At 48.1% G+C, this 17760-nt stretch overlaps 1 protein-coding gene across 5 annotated transcripts in view; it reads right to left on the bottom strand.

The window, feature by feature from the left end:
• Positions 1-17760, bottom strand: part of LOC122383995 — a 141727-nt gene that overhangs the window by 78478 nt on the left and 45489 nt on the right. For all 5 annotated transcript variants that reach the window (XM_043370908.1, XM_043370907.1, XM_043370912.1 and 2 more), the window contains 2 exons: positions 11982-12080; positions 9298-9489 (listed from right to left, as the gene is read on the bottom strand). In XM_043370908.1, coding sequence (XP_043226843.1) covers positions 9298-9489; positions 11982-12080 — 291 coding nt within the window. The remainder of the gene's footprint in view (positions 1-9297; positions 9490-11981; positions 12081-17760) is intronic.

Genomic DNA, 17760 nt, shown 5'->3' with positions numbered 1-17760 from the left:
TTCGAGATATAAGACTTTTATTTTTGTTTACTTTTTGGGAAATCCGCTGTTTCTATGACGTCACATAAAGGTTTTCTTTACGTCGGTATTTGGAAGCAATAATTTGGTATCAAAGTGCGACAAATATTGCGCGAATGATGCGTTTATCTTATCAAGGTCAATATATGATGGCCAATAAAGGATTCCAGGACAATTCTTATGGCATTTCTTCGTATCGCAATTCTTCGTCTGCAAATCTTCGTCAGGGCATTTATTCGTACCTATCGCATTACTTTGTCTCGCACCAGAGTATATGAAAATCGGCTCGCATTTCTTCTTCAACGCAAATATATGCAAGAGTAAGCATTGAGGGACAAATAAATGCACCGACGAAGATTTGTAGACGAAGAAATGCGGACGAAAAATTGTGCTACGAAGAAATGTCATGCGAGGATTCGTTCGGGTACCATGACATTTATGTGATTTCAAAGTCAAGATTCACAGCTGATCTGCTAAATCAAGCCAAGAATCCAAACTATCAAAAAACTATAAATATTTGTTTGTCTGTCACAGAGGTCTCAAGCAATATAAGGTTGACATATGTTGAATCAAAAATTTACTGCCACAACTCACATCTCCTGCCTTAGTTTATCATTGTTGTTTTAACTTGCTTTCAAGAGAAACAGAAGCCAGTATCTGATATCACTTCAGATGATTGTTTCAAGATCTGAGTTCAAATGGAAATAAAAGCAAGATCAAGATGAAACAGGGATTATTGCTGTTAAAGTAGTTTGGCCATGATACAACAAGCACATAAATCATTAGCCAAATCAAATACTGGTTGGTTTGTCAAGATGTTTGTTGTCTGTCGTCTGTCGAGCTGCTATGAACACTGAACGCTCTCACTCTTACTTTAAAGAGAGTAGTTTAAGTTGAATGGTAGTGAGCTGTAATTAGACAAAGCAGCTATTCAGTGCTCACATCAAGCCAGGCTAGGAAATGGCATCAACTGTGGTGGGAGGAAGCAGGTTCGGCAGCCCTATGTTGTAAACTTCTGTTATGTCTTGTGTTTGATCAACTGATGTTTTCTGCTCTGTTTTGTGCAGTGATAGTAGCAGGTAACTGCATGCTTGTCAAATTATGTGAATAAACGAATTCATAACATTGCATTTTTCTCTCCATGCAAGGAACAAGTAAGATGTTGTAGAAAATGTAATAGAGGGCTGCATTGCTGATTTTGCACTTTATCAGAGCTTTATTTAGAATTGCTTTCCTGAAAGCTACACACAGGCCACAGTGCTGAAATTCACAATGTCATAGCTTTTGGCAGAAAAAAGAAAAGACTTACTTAGGTAAAATTGGCTGAAAGTATGGCAGAGCAGGTCTTGATGCGTATGCCCATCCGTGTGCTTGCCGAAGCCGAACTGACTGCAACACATTTAACTCTGACCCACCATGGTGGCTGGCATATCCTGAACTTTCACCACTCTAAACAAGAGAACTTTCAGCCCTCGGCATTGTATTAAAACACTGTACAAAACACTCAAAATTTGTTTCAGTGCCATCCACGGACAACATCAGTCGCCATTCACCAGGCCAGTAAAAACAGAATAGATAATAGCTTCAAACCCATGTAGTCAGAGTTACTAGGTCTGCACCTCAAAACAAAATCCAGGTGACATTCACCACGCCAGTAAAAAACAGGTACTTAGGTAACGTAACAGCTTCAAATCTGGTAACATGTTGGTCGGACTTTACACTACCATATTTACATGGAATAATATGATACCAAACAATAGTGCAACCATTCTGGACAACAAAAGTGTATGATAAAATTAATTTAGAATACTCTGGCTGGCAGCATGATTTACGAGCACAGGCAGGTGTTACCTACCAGCCTTCTCAATGCTCGTAAAACCAACATTGTAGTTTTGATTTTACCTTACATGATAACACACTTGGCTGCAATGGCACATTTAATTTAATACTGTGAAAAGACCAGTTATAACCACTTCACAAGCACAATTGCACCTCATGCCGACATCCTTTTCCAAAGACAGTCAGCAGCGTCTTTCGTCAAAACTGGAATATAAATCCCCTTTCAACTGTAAACATCAAAAATATTTCTTCATGGTGTGACTGTGATCTCCATATGGAAACCTTGCAGGAAAAGAATTAATGTCAATTGTCAGCTCTTCAAATTTCTTTGGACTTTAACTTGCAGTACCATATCCAGTTTGCTTTGATATTTTGTTTTTTATTCCATGTTGAAGTTGAACACCAAGCTCCAGATATAGCAGGCAGCTTGATCATCTTCGGCCTTGGTATAATATCAGTCCAAGTTCCAGTGGTGGGTATCTTCTAATATTCAAATTAAAATGAAAAGCAATAGGCTTTCTCAGCGCCGACGACGGATTTCACGTTGATAAAAAAGGGAGCTCAAGGTCGGCAAAACTCGGGTTCAAGGAATGGCGGGCGTTGAAATGACTGCTGACGTCATCAAAAAACCGCTAATGGTTAAGAGATAGGGACTAAGCTGGTCCCACCCTGCAAGTAAAGGGAAGAAATTTCTTGAACACCATAAAGCTGCGGGGGTTGCGACCAGGATAAATGGTGGTTTCTGAGCCTGGCCGCAAACTTGGCTATCTCAACTCAAAACTAATGTTAAGGTGGGATGGTCCCTTTAAGTTACCTATGTCATACAGTATGTGCCATTTCAGTTTAACCGGGTCTCTGCCATCCTGTGCTAACAAGCACCGGAAATGTCACAGACATTCTGAGAAGGAATTCAAAGTTCCGGTTTCATTCCTTCCGACACAATGCAATGGAGGTAACGGGGTAAGAATCACAAGGAAAACAACACTAAACAGCTACATTGTCCCTTGATAGCGAGACGAGATGCGGTTTACGATATGCGACCCACGTGCTCGCTATATCGTGCGGGAACACATAAAATTCGCATCACATTATACCATGCAGCAGCAAATCCTGGACTCACGGTTATCCCTGCCTCCTGTACAGCTACTCACAGGAAGTGCCACGAATTGTTCAAGATATTGAAGCGTTTACGGGATGTTTTCTTTAGTGCGCATTTGTGTATTTTAGTGCATTTGCCTACATATGACCCTCGTATCGAATTCGGCCCATAAAATTTAACCTTGCCGGCATCGCTTCACCAAGCAATCCAAATTCAATGCCAAGCATCCCAAATACGGAAAGCAGTATATACAAAACATTTTTGAGCACAGCAATTAAATTTATTCCAAACCGTATATACCTTACAATTAATATTTCCATTGGGTAGGCATTTTGGGAAGGTGATTTGTTATTTCCATCTGTCAATAGTGAAGCGAGCTGTCTCCCAGGAGGTCAAAACGATAACATCTCGTATTGGATCAATTACTCCCGATCGGGAGGCTTGCTAGCTCAATCTATCTCCGACGTCTTGCATCAACCTATTTGTTATTATTCATTCCATTGACTAATTTCCTCCAGCAAAATTAATCGCCTCATGAATCATGCCATTGAAACAGCGAGGCAGATTTTAAACGATGAAACCACGTTGAAGATCACACGCGTGCCAAAGGGCGGCAGAACTGGCCAAAGTTAGAGCACGTCCAGCCGGGATAAGCTGGCATCCTGTGAGATGAAGCGAGACGAGTCCAGAAGCAGCGAGACGGGGCGAGACGAGTCTCGTGATGGCCTGTATCGCCCGGCGGCGTGGCGCGTCGGCCGCCGGCGCGTGGCGCGCGTCACACGCGCCGTGACTGGCACCGTTACGATCGTCACGGCGCCCGTCACACGGTAAACACATGTGACGTGGCTTCTCTACCGCCAAGGCGAGCGGCGACAGACTGCGACAGAGGTGTCGAAACTGACACGATGCGGAGTGAACATCGACACCGCTACAGCGCACCTGGACACGAGGAAAGCACATCGGAAGTCGACCCCCGGTCCCGCGCCCGACCGGGCCCCGCTGGGCGCCGCGGAGTCTGGCCCATCCCTACCAGCACGGCGCTGCGCAGCGCGGCCGGTCGGTCGGTCGGCCGGTCCGTCTGCACGCCGTTCACTGATGATGGACGCGACACGCTCGCCGGAAGCAGCGCGCAGCACGCTCGCCGGAAGGGGGCCAGCCCGGCCCGGCCCGGCGCCGGAAGACGGCCACACCTGTGAGTCGCCGCGAAGCACCGGTCGGCCGCGGGAGGTCCCCCGGTGGTGAGCAGCCTGACACGAGATGGACGGCCCACGGCTCACGAATGCCCGCTCGCATGAGCCAAACGGCGCGGCATAACCGGGTAGGATAAAAACGTCAGCACCAGACACGGAATGCCGTTAAGGGCCTGCTGAAAATGTGGAGTTCCGTGTGCGCTAGTTGAGCGAGCTCGGAGTCGGGTATTCAGTCCTGTTTTCAGGAACGGAAGTGGAAATAAATCGCGGTGTTTGTGTGTAACTGATATCGGGGATGATTTCATTTTGCATTGATAATCGTAACAGGCGCATAATCAAGATAGCCTATAAGCAATGTAAGTATACTCTGGCTTATCTGCATCGTTAATTTCCAACGGCCGGATCAAAATAAATCTATGCCGGGCCTGGTCATAGGAGTGGTGTTAATTCGCATGTTTGACTTCATTTGCGTTGTAGATAGGTAATGTCCAATGCCGACTTTAAATTTGGCTAAGTAATTAACTGCTTGTACACGTTTGAGTGACTGACCAATCTAACTGATAAAATCACTCGGAAGTACGAATAAATACGGCTTACCCCATGCATGATCGCCCCAAGCAGACTGATGCAAAGTCCAAATGATCTATTTGAATATTTGAATGAAATATCCTCGGGATAAAAGATGTGTGATGCCATCAAATAAAAGTCCTAAGACCACACATAGGCATTAGGCACACACAATGCTATCCGGTCGCCGCGTTAAATACATCTCTCTGGTATTCAATCACCGAACAAAGGTCAGGTCACCCATTGGCGTCACATCGACACCCGACATTCGGCGCCGTGAGATCGATCGACCCCCAAATGGAAATCACTCACTGCATTAGAATGGTAATAACGCGTCTGCGCGCGGCCGGCTGGCCACTCCCGACAGCCGCTGGGTCTCGGATAATTGGTGGCTGGGACTGGTGTCTCGGGTCTCGCTCCGGCCCACAGTGCCCGAGGGGACTGCCGGCGTCGTCTCCGGCTCAGTCGCCGCCGGCTCCGGCTCCGCGCCGCCTCAGTGCGCTGGCCGGCGGATTACCATAAGTCCGAGCCGGCGCTTGAATAATGGAGACAGAGCTGTGACGTCAGTTCCGAGTGAAGTACCCACTCGGAAGTGACTCGAGATGCGCTGGTGAGCCGGTTCGCCAGTGGTTCGTCGGCGGTTTGTTGGTTGTTTACCAGCAGCGGTGGCCTGTGATCAGTTCTCTGATGAGAGGCGCTACCCGTGTGCCACTCCGTGACCCCTCGGCGGTGCTGTGTCGTGACGCTGTTGTCCGTGACAGGTTCCGATCGGAACACATCACCGGTGCCGTGAGCCCATACCGATCAGCTCAGCTCGGCGTGCGATCGGACGTGGGACAATGGACGTGAAGGCACAGTCGATCAGCCACACCGATATTGAATTATTCAATGAAAAGTGGAAGCACGGCACAAGACATTTCGATAGGGGTTCAGTTCTGAGAAGAGCTTTCTGAGAGCCATGCTGACTGAGCATTTTATCGAAGGCCTTAGCTTCACTTTTGATTCGGACCTGTGAAACTGGCTCGCACCTATATTTTGAAAGAGTTGCAGCTTCCAATATCGCTATACATAGCCGTTCGACATAACCGATTATTTGAACCACAGATAACATGAATCAAATTCAGTTTGACCTGATCGGAGAAGGTCAAAAAGCAGCCATATAGCATTCGGCGATGCATAGTGAATGCTGTAAACTTCGTCTTCGTCTCCTCTATCGGCATGGCTACCACCATCTTCACCATCGTCACCACCATATACATCAACACCATCACCAGCACCACCACCAGCACCACCACCACCACCAGCACCTTATCACCGTCTCCGCTCACCAGCGCGGCGCCGGAAGACCATCGGCATTCAGTTAGCGGCCCGACTGCCGTCCCAATATGGAACCTCAGCCTCACGATGGTGAGTCGTTCTACGACGCACCACCCACCCACCCCGGACAGCCCCTGAGAGATTGAACTGACTCCTTACAGCGCACGTCCGGGACACGCGGTAAGGAGACGTACCGGAAAACACGTACGAAGATTATCGGCGCTCATCCCGGCACGACAGTTCAGGTTGGGGGTCAGCACCGGTGAGGGTATTTTCACGAGGAATGAGTAACCATAAAACGATAGCTGAGAAAGGAATAGCGCAGTGGCAATAAAAGAGAACATGAGAGAGGTAGTGATGGTTCAAAGACAGAGTCCGTCAGCCAGGGAGGACGTAAGTCACGAGGGAAGATGATGGTTTGGATTCATAAATGAGAACCTTGTAACCTACTGTCCAGTCACAAATTGTTCTTTGTTGCCCATTTACTATTGTTGGAAAGCCAGCCTCCACTCTCCGGAGATGAGCCTTTTTGATCGGGCGATTGATCCCAGCACTGTAAATGAGGCTTTTCGTATTTCGACGAAGACAATTGAATTATGGACGAGTTGAATGTGGTTTGGAGAACGAGACATAATTCATAACTGCATTATCATTCATGATAATTATTCATCGGGTCACATAATGCCACCTGCAGTCTTGGCTCGTGGCTTTCTGGGACGCTGTTGTCGCGGTAAAGAGCAGTTATCGTGAGACCTAATCTCGGAAACCCATCCCATTGGCTCCGGGCAGGCAAATTAATATTAAACAGGCCATATTTATTCGCGTTTTTGTTGGAGCTCTGCTGCCTCCGGCACCTCGTCCAAGGCTGTTGTCACGGCTCGAATCAGCGTGACAAGCGAACAAAGGCAGCTATATAGCTGGACGCACCCTGTGACCTAGCGCGCTGCTTTTTGACACAGGGCGGAACCTTTTTGTGCGGCTGTCATTGCTTATGTAAATGTATGTCAACGTGCCTAGGAATCGGAATGATGAAAGCACAATTGTCTCCTACCTACTACACAAATTTTGGAAGAATCGAGAGATTTTTTAATTAGATTTTGGCTCGTTTGTGAGAGGCCTCTTTGTTTTAGAATAAATAAGCTCCGTCTCAATCTCAGAGTTCCACGCTTCTTCCATGGCTGACAGTTCAGATGGACAGGTCCCACCTCTCAGGGTTGAACCCCTCTTGTTCGGTCGCTGGGTCAGGGCTGGGAATGACGCCGAAGGTCACCTTCACCGCGATCACAACGGATGCCTATGTATTTCGAACTTTGGGAACCTGCGCCCTGTAACGAATACTACGGTGGTCTGCCGCTGGCATCCATGGCTGTGCCTCTTCTTGTAGTAAGTGCACATGTTGACAGAGGCAGAGCCCTTCTGCTCGTAGATTTCGTTTCGCTGAAGTCTTCTTCCCTGAAAACCATGTCTCTAACTATAGTCCGTACCTGTGAAGCCGGTGGTGCGCGCTCCAACCGAATTCCGTTCTGATCGATAGCCGAGCATGTGGCGGCGGAATTAATGAGGTAATTACCGCGACAACCAGGAGATGGGTCGGTGGGCGTCAGAAGTCTGACAGAGCCCACCGATCACCTCTCGGCGGCTGGTAGATCGGGTGCCGCGAGCAAAACAGATACTGGGGCCTACCGAGTGCCTGGTGGGACCATATGAGCTGCTGGGAACGCGTTGTTTGTCTAAGACGACCAGATAAGCAGCAGAGATCACCGACTTCCGAGTTTGTAAAGGTAATTTTTAGTGAAACCGCACAAACTCCGCGAAAGCTATTGTCATTCCATGTTTGAGTTGTGCTCCGAAAGCGTTTGCCGTTCTTAGATTCTGTTTTCTCTGCAGTACATAGTTGACACTAGGTTTTCTGCATGCAGTAGTGACTGTTGCTGCCCTTTGTGTGCTCGTCTGCAATGATTGAAGCAAAGGAACGCATTGTAAAACCATTGATACATCGCTATTGACATCTCATTGAAGGCCATGACGACGGACGTGCACAGCTCTTCTTTGTACCGTCCTGCTCTTGCCACTGATTTGGAATTTGGAGTGTTTACTGTTTGGATTATCAACCCTGCTGGCACTTCATCCAACGAACTATAGATATGTCACATGCTATGCCATCTTTATGTTGAGTGACGGTTAGATCTTGATCAGAAATATTTAAACAAAGCGTCTTCTTTGTTTGAAGGTATCACACTTTTATGGTCTATTTAGAACGTTTCGTGACCGTTGGGCGAGAGAATAAAGGGAGCATTTGTCAAACGGTCACCCCGGAAGGACTTTGTTGGAGTCACCCTCGCTAGCTGCCTTGGTAGGTTGCCCTCAGTTGGAACAGAAAAGTGCGATCGACGATGAGGGTGGGTTCATCATTCATGGTCCTGTCTCTGTAAATGAAAAGGACGGGTGGTCCTAGATCTTACTGCAACCGTCTCACACTCACGGGCTGCAGCTCGTGGAGCCATTGCACGGAGTTATCTGGGTCCGATGCTGCCAAGGTTATCTTGCCTTCCACAAAGTTCCAGGGAGGATAGCCCCGTGTTTCATGAGCGAGCATACATAGAGTTTTCAGTGGCTACCCGAGCAATACAGTTAACCTAAGCGTGCAGTGTGAAATGCATGTATCACCGATGGAGATTGGCTTGCTGCTGAGTGCTGACTGCAGTTCACATTGTTCGGTACCTAGCCAGAACTCATAGGTGGCAGCACATGCCCTCAGCTCGACAGATAGGACCTATGCCTGTGCCTGTTGACCACATACTACCACCTTTATCCACTAAATGGAGCCGAGGACGTTCTGAGACCTCATCTCCGATCCAAATTGATCAATCGTAAAGTGCACACAAATCCTTCTCAGCGCCGCTAGCCCCCCCCCCCCCCCCCCTGTTCTGGGCTAAACGGTCACCTCCACCCGACTCGAGAAGCCCCCGACAGAGCATCTTCATGTGCGGTGCATCCCGCCACGCAGCGGTGGGGTGATATCCCATGGAGACTTGTCCAAAAACGAAACAGCATTTTAACCCCCCTCTACGATTTTTCTTGGGTGTTTCCTCATGGGGTGAGGATCTTTATCTTTGCCAAATGTTGTCTGCCGACACCCTTGCGGTTTGGCCCTGTAACATCCCTGGCTCGGCTCCGAAGGGGCGCCACCAGGGCGCCACCTGCACGCTCCACCAAAGAACCACCAGTTGCATTCTGTACCACACAGATGGCAGCACTGGGACCTACCTGAGTAAAGCAGCGCATGCTGCGGCCGCAGAGCCGTGTGAGCCGCGCCTGGGACGTGCAGAGGGCAGCACTGAGCCGCTGCCGCTGAGCTGAGGCCGTCGCTGCTGACTCGAGCTGCTGCTGCAGGCTATCGAACGTCTGCTGCTCGATCAGCATGGCGTCCTGCAGCAGCTGGATCAGCTCCAGCAGACCCTGGAGGAGGGAGTGGAGGGGTGCGGTCAGAGGGGACGGCGGATAGAAGCGTGGTCTGGTTTGAGCTGGGAAGGGAGTAGAAGTTGGTTAAGCATGCAGGTAACTAAGTAGGCTGTGTTTCTGCATCAACAGTGGCTCAGTCTAAGCTGATAACGCCTCCCAGTTATCATATTTATTTCATATAGCTCAGTTCTTTTTTTGTTACCTCTAAAACGTGTCATGTTTTTACTTCCCACCTATAATTAGAGGCGACAACTTGAAACTCATATGATATATGCTGATTTCAGGTGAAAAAGATGTTTCAGACTAGCAGAACGTTTGAAATAGCTCCCAATCCTTCTCACGTTCACATAAAATGTTCATTCTGTATTCCTGTCTCAGACATTGCACATGCTTTCATGCTCCGTAACTTTTCAAATTTAGACTCCAAAATATGCAAAAGGCATTACGCAGTTGCCGACAAAAAAGTAGCATCCGGTCCGGAATTCCCTGCCAAACTTCAAACCATAAACTTAAATGATTGCATATCTCAGAGGCCGGACTCGCATAAGCCTCTCACGACATCCCGAATTGAACAGAGCAGCTGCAGCCGATCGCACGCCAGTCTAGTCAGCAGCCAATAACGCTCCCGGAAAGGCAGGGAGCAATTGAATCCCAGTCTCCTCAGAACAGGCCGGCATCGTTAGCTCTGCTAGATGCGAGTCGTGCAGCCGCCTCGTCGTTACTAAAAGGAAGTTCGAGATTCAGATCACTCTTGCGGAGTAAGGTGAGACCTTTCTTGATGAATTAGAAAAAGCTAGGAATGTGCTTCATGACCGTAACAATTGAAGCATGGTTTATCCAATATCATAGTCTCATGTTCTTCCACTTCATGTCTAATTGAACTAAACTTCATATTCTTTGACAAAATCGCGCCAAAGGTATCGTAAGAAACGCATACTTTCATGTAAAAAAAAAAAACAGCAATACGCGGTGTGAATGCAGCGCAGCAACGTCGACGCGATTCGATAAAAAAACAATCTTGATTTTTCATAAAAAATGTTTTGCCACTACAGTGCACTGCACATCGCTGATATCAATTTCGACCAAGGATATCCATCTCCGCCCACAGCAGGCCTAATATAGACCCCAGCTGCGTGCGTTGGGAGTGTCCTGGGTCGCAGTCTCACTGTCGCCTGTTGAATTGTTCCAACATAAATCGCTGGTGTTGCCCGACCTGTCGCCAAGTAAGGTTCGGTGGCCATGAGCCGTCAGTCGTCACGTTCAGGGATGTCTGACCACAGCCACGCGCTGGGGAGGATGGTGGTGGGGGAGGGGGGAGGGGGAATGGGCGTGCAGGTGTCTTATGGCTGATGCAGCAGCCAGCTCCAAAGTTTTTTTTCTTATATGTCCTTCATTGTTAACAGTACATTGCAGTGGAGATACAGTGATGATTGAATCGGCTAACACTTGTCCAGCGTTGTGCCTCAACTCTTAATTTATTAGCCACAATGTGTCAGTAATATTTCTGACATCTGCCACTGTGTATAGATAAGAGACAAACGATACGCTCAGTTCTTAATTGCAACTAAAAGTGACATCTATCAAATTCATAACGTTCTGCAGCCTATAAATTTAACGATGACAAAAATCCCACGGCCTAACTTTTGACATTTCCCTGACCCTACACTATAGTCGGCACGTTTACATAGGTCGTGCTTTATTGGACGAAACATCAATTCAACAACAGTGTTAATTGACGGTTTGGGAGCCTTCCTCGACATATTTGCATAAATACGGATACCGTTTTCCAATTCAAGTGGCTCCACCTAATAGGCGTAGCGTAGCACTGAAGTGTTCCGAAACCAACAGGGTGTTCAATCTGCGAAGAAAATAACGGTTGAATGAGCGGAACTGACAGAGAAACAGCTGGAAAGTCCGACTGGGAAGTGTTGTGTGCAGCTATGCGGCAGTATACCTATTTTGCTGTTACAGATTACAAGTTAGAAGGTCGGGCAAGGTTAGTCCGTGGTACAAATTTACTGCAAGGTGAACATGCAAGCCTAATAACGATCCATGCCTTCACCTGGATGGACAAGTAAAATGTAGAAAACCAAGGAGAAGTGTTGGTAAAACCTTTTCAATTTCTACTTATTCTTGGCGGCTACAACGTGTGTTCTAGTTATTTTTTTACACTTGTGACGCGTAAAAAATGTGTTGCTAAAATGACCGGTTGCATTGGAGACTCGACGATATGAGACATCTGCGAGAGCAAACAAGCTAATCAACTCTTGTATGTGCAGCGGAATAGAAAGTGCTCATGCTCAAACGATTTGTCGCCTCATCGAACATTTCCTATGCCCTAATGACCGTTCAAATCCACTTATACCCTCTGCGAGACCTGTCACAGTACCGGTCAATTCACCTACACTCTGCAATAACCACTCAGGCGAACTGTCAAAGTCACTTAACCTCTGTGATAGCCACTCAGGTGACCGGTCAAATTCACTCACCCTCTGCGATAGCTGCTCCAGTGACCGGTCGAACTCGTCGTCTGTGCACCACATCAGGTGTTCACGTCCCTCCGCCGTCAGAGCTGATGCCGACACTCCCTGTGAACAGAACACTGCATGTCAGCTGATTGTGCTCGTCAGCTGATTAAGGGGGCAACGGGGGAGGAACAACGAACAAAAAAAACACAATTGGGCAGAGTCGGTTATGTGAATGGTTTGTTACACACATGGAATCAACTGAAAAAAAATATTACCAAGCCATAATTAGATAATAGAATAATGCCTTATTTTTTTGTGTTTGCTCTGACTGTTTGATTTGGATCAGAAAAAAAAAGATTTTCTCTGCGATGGTCGGCGTCAGCTGCGTCTGGCTTGGTCGGCGTCTAGCTCAATTCATATTCAGATGAAAAGATATCCTTGCTTGGCGATGTCAGCGCCGGACGCTTGTGAATATGCAAACTCTTCGCCAATGTGATAACCTAATTTGAACTATCACTATGGTAGGAGGGTAAAACCCGCAGTCTCAAGAGCATACTGAAGCGACATTGTGTTTTGTGTCGTCAGCCTCTTCAAAAAACGGATCTATTGCATCATACGGCGGCTTCGACTAGTGTTAAAAAAAAACAGTTCAAAACGACTTTTGTATAGAAAGTCTCTACCTTCATACTGCAGGGGAATGTAGCATTTGCCTACTGATATCAGATATTTGGTAAAAATGCGTTTTTGCTATTGCAAATCATCTCATTTTGGCAATATTTCAATTCTTAAGTTTTGAAAACAAGCTGCAGTAAAATCTTATTTACTTTTCGTAGCATGCCAACCTCACCAACAGAACCAGCAAGTTTCGCACCAACATTTTTCGCAAGTAAAGCATAGTTGAAATGACGCATTTTATGATTTTCTTAGGACAACAGATTTCTATCAGTTTTACTTAAGTTGATCATTTCATATTATAAGGTATAGAAACTTGAACTGTATATTATTTCTATATAGAAACTGTCGATAGCTTTGTGAATTTTGCATTTGAAAGCATGCTGAAAGTGTAATAAGTTATTCCTTCGTGTGGTGCGGTATACTGCGGTGGTCACTACGTGGTCGGGTTCGCTCTGTATGTAAACTAAGGCCAGTCGGTTTTCAGAGTAGTCCGCATGCCCTAGCAGAGCTCCAAGTATAATAATAGCAAGACGTAGCGTGCTCGAACTACACAAAGCATAAATCACATAGCGCGCATTTCATAAATCAAGCTTGCGTGTTAAAAATATTGCCTTGCTTTGGACTGATTTGCATATGCTTAGGTGCGGTGATTATCATGTGAAGTTGAACATAACTTGATTTAAGCTTGTCAACAATTCGTAAAACACAGTAAAATAGATTAAGCAAATAGCTCACGAAGATCTGTTGGACATGTTTAAGAAATGCGTCATCAAAACCCAACAGCCAGATATCAACGGTTGAATCCCAACCACAATACCACGAGGCAAACATAAGCACCTAATCCGATCGCCACGACCCACAAAACTTAATAACAAGTCACCTAACTATAAATCCGTTTTTATTGGCCACCATCTCTCGCTTCCAACGGTTAGTGTTCGGACAGGCATAAATCGTGTGCTGCATGGCTAGATTGCTAGAAACCGAGTCTTTCTACGGGACGCCTCTGAACCATCGTCTATGAAACAGCAACTGGCAACAGCTGCCACCAATGGCTCGTGCAAGTTGCAGAGCACGACTATTGGACCGTTACTTCGGTCACGAGCCAATGCCAATGCCGAAACTCTGCCGCAGTCCGGAGGTCCAAGATGCTGCACTGCATACTGCACCAGTGACCTCAAGTGATCAGCTCAGCCTCAGCGGAAGTCATGCATTGCAAATCAACAGCACGGTGTCATAAAACGGCGCCAGAATTGAAATTCATTTATGTTAATTAATACGAAAAAACGTGCATTGTCTGACTTGAAGAGAGCATTCACCAGGAGTCACGGTCACCATTGAATGATTACTGAATATATCAAACGAAATGGTCGCCTGTAGCGGGCCAGCGGCCATATTCACTCAGCAAAACCGATATTGCATGGCAGACTATTGGCCATGTTTATGCAAATTTAGCATTGAACTTTACGACTTGAGAGGAACAGCCGTCAGAACCAGGTAGAACTCACGAACAATTTTTCTCTGAACACCTGTCAAAGAACGTGTCCGTTATATCCTTGCATCATTTTATGAAGTGCAGCATAGGCAATCATCAACGTCTGCATGGACGTCTGCTATCCAGGCTTGGACAGGCATCCCTTCTTACTGCAGATGGAATCGACATGCGCGCCATTTGTGGTCTGGACATGATGTATTGATATACGGAAGGTGCCCAGAAGATCTGCAGGGCGAGCGCACGTCTGACAGCTTCAGTGCACGTGATCCCGACTCAGTCCATTGAGTGGAGCCCATCTCGAGTCAAGGCCCTAAAATAGAACCACCCGGCAACTGCGACTGCTGGGCGTCATTCACGTTATTCACGTTCTGCTTTGACCTATGCTTGAATATCGAGTAAAAAATAGGCCACACGCCGTAAAAATGTGATGTGATTGATAGGTTCTCTAATGCAAGTCATGTTTGTGGTAGCAGTCTATGTTCTTGCAACGCTATATCAACCAGCAAACAGCACGACACGCCCCTCAGCTGCAGGCAAAGCCCTACTGAATTACACATGTTGCCTGTAGCTGATCTTGTTCAAAGGTGAACATTACAGCAGTTGTATGTCACAAGCATGTTTTCGAACACCTGTGCAGATCCTACTTGTACCTATAGGTAGGTCATGTATGTACGTACATCGTGGATCGCTCAGCTAGAACCACTCTATTCTTGGGTCACACATGCAGTGTGTCAAACGAGCAACAGTTCGCAAAACAAATAGTAATTCTATAAACACCACTGCGAATCTCGTCAGCCAGGACATTTACTCAACACCCCTGCATATTCCAGGAGCCATGACACCCGTCGCACAAGGTCCAATACCAGCCAGACAGCCACTCACTGCTCCCCTCAGCTGTGCTGACGGCTCACTTACTGTCCACACATTTCGTGAAGAACACACAATCCATGTGTACCGTATCCCGACTAGAGGACTTCACCACCGCGCCATGGAGCCACTCTGTGTGTTCGACAAACTCCTTGTCCACGCTGCAGTCCCTTCTACTGTCACACCGCAAACGTGAGAGTCATTGCAATCGATGCCGCGAGGCGTAACGCAAAGGCGACAAAACAACCCGCACGTCAGAGGTGGAACGAAAGCGGAGGCGGACTGTGATACGGACTGCTGACTGCGGAGGCGGACTGCGGAGGAGGCTCTGATGGATCAATGATTTGTCGTGGCTTGCGTGGCATTTGGATATGCTGATATGCCGGATTCTTGACCTTGTACTCGATGATAAACCGATATTGGCTATGAAACTGGATAGCTTCACCGTTTGCGAAAATGTTTAGTGACTGGCACATGCATTATTCATTCTTTAGACGGTCTACTGTTACAAGGATAAGAGTGAAACCCTCGTCGGCGGCGCGGTGACCGACACAACTTCGCCTTATCTAAAATAGCTGCCACGCGCGTCAGTGATCAGTCAGGGTAAACACCACACTCTCTGACCACCTTATACAGTGTGAGATTTTAACTACCCGGTCACCCTTATACGGCGAGTCTCTAGGTCCCACCCTTTGGCCTTGAACGGCATGATTAATCGAAATCGAGTCTCCTCTGGCCAGTCATGCTACCGTCGGCGCTGAGGTATTGTGCACCGGTATAACGCTGAGTGGCGGCGGCACACTACGAAGGGCGTTTGGAGTTCCGCCCGGTCTCAGACGGCCACCCATCTCTGTCCAATGTCAGCAGCCGGAGACGCCCACGTCGACCAGAGACGCCCAGAAACGCCCCTATAGAGTCGCCAGAATCATCCAGGGTGCCCAAATCGTCAAGTCACCCGTACCACCTAGTCAGTCCAATTTCAATATCGTCCAGAACAGTCCACAGAAGTGAAGGAGGAATCTACAATATGTAGTTGTCCAGAGTGTAAACTTGTAAAGAGTCAGCGCAACTATGGTATCATAGTTGTCCCAGTGCCGTCCAGCCGAAATACCCAAAGTCGCTCAGAGTGATATAAATAGCTCAGAAACTCCTCGAGACGCCTATAACTGAGAACACGTCCAAAACCACCCACAGCACCGAGAGTCGGTCACGCTGTCAAGGATGCCCACTGCCCAGTGCTGCCAAAAGGCCGGCAAGAGTCGCCAAGAACCAAGGCTGCCCAGAGATCTCTCTCAAAGCGCGTGCTGCCGCTGAGGGTCTTCTCGAGCAGCCCAGACCGTTCATGAGCCACCCACGCTGGCTGCCCATGAGCCGCCCATGACATCCGCCCCCGCCCGGCCAGTCGGGCGGGCGGCGCTCTGTCCGGCCGGCCGCGGCCCTGGCACTGTTCTGGAGGATGTAGCACCGGACCTGGAAGCGCTAACGGAGCTATTTAGAGTCCACACGGGTCGCGGCGTATGGTTATTCTGCCCCGTCGCGACCTTTGACACTAATGTGCCGGCTAACATTGCTCACGCTCATGAAAGCGCCGGCGCACCGGCGACGTCAAACAATGCGGTCAGGTCGGCACTGTGTGCATGCTAATTGTTTATGGTTGGATGACTGCAGTCGACCGTGGGGGCGGGCGGCTCTAACTTCAACACCGAGAGCAGCTGCCCGCCCCCCGGGCCCCCAATTACCTACAGGACTTCACAAGAAGGGCCGGCCTGCGGGGCGGGGGCGGCGCAGTCTCCGGCTCCGGCGCTGCTGCCCCGCCCCGTGGGCCGGCCACAGCACCGACGAGGAGCGGGGGGCCGACCGTGGGGGCGGGCGGCTCTAACTTCAGCATCGAGAGCAGCTGCCCGCCCCCCGGGCCCCCCATATACCTGCAGGACAACGTTCGACGGGCCGGCCTGTGGGGAGGGGGCGGCGCAGACTTCAACATCGGGGAGGCTGCCCCCCCCCTACGGGCCGGCCCAACCACCACCACCACCAGGAAACATCGCGAAGGATGGGGGGGGGGGGGCGGGCGGTAGCAGCTCCAACTCCGTGGTTTGCCGCCCGTTCCCCCTCCACTGTGCCGTGTTTACATACAAAAAAAAATGATGAGCCAAAAAAAAAGATGATAAAAATAAAAAAAAGAAAAAAAAAATAATAATAATAAAAAATAAAAAAGGCTCACTTATCCAAAAACTCGTACATGTGATGACTTAATGAAAAAAAAAGAAAAAAAAGGCCAAAAAAAAGAGAAAAAGGCAAAAAAAACAGACCTGTTGCTCGTGGGGCTGCCGTCAAAGGGTGTACTCCGCCACCGGCCGGACTGAAGCTCAAGCGGCTCAAGAAGAAAGGAAAGAAAAGAAGAAGAAGAAAAAAAACCAACGAAATGCTCCAGAAACCCACCAAAGAACATGCTCCCGACGCCACGCCCGCCAATACACGCCGAGACAACACAAATCGGCCGATATCGCCTCTGGCGGCAGGCCAGGCATATAATAAAAGGCAAGGCAAAGGCAAAGGACTGCAGTCATCACAGTAACAACAATGAGTTGACAAGTTCTAACGGAGCGCCGTATACATGCAGAACAGCGGTTCTGACTAGCAATATGGCTAGTGAGAACCGGCCTAGCACAGGCTATGTGCATGTAAATGGATTGAAGTTGAATATATATGACACCATGGGAAAGCCGTGTCCCTTAGACTGTCAAAAGTGTCATGCGGCAGTAGGTA

The sequence above is a fragment of the Amphibalanus amphitrite genome, unplaced genomic scaffold (genome assembly GCF_019059575.1).
Source record: "Amphibalanus amphitrite isolate SeventyFive unplaced genomic scaffold, NRLGWU_Aamphi_draft 000179F_arrow, whole genome shotgun sequence".
Taxonomy (NCBI): Eukaryota; Metazoa; Arthropoda; class Thecostraca; order Balanomorpha; family Balanidae; genus Amphibalanus; species Amphibalanus amphitrite.
The sequence above is the reverse complement of the archived record's forward strand: the minus strand, read 5'-3'. Positions and strand labels throughout refer to the sequence as shown.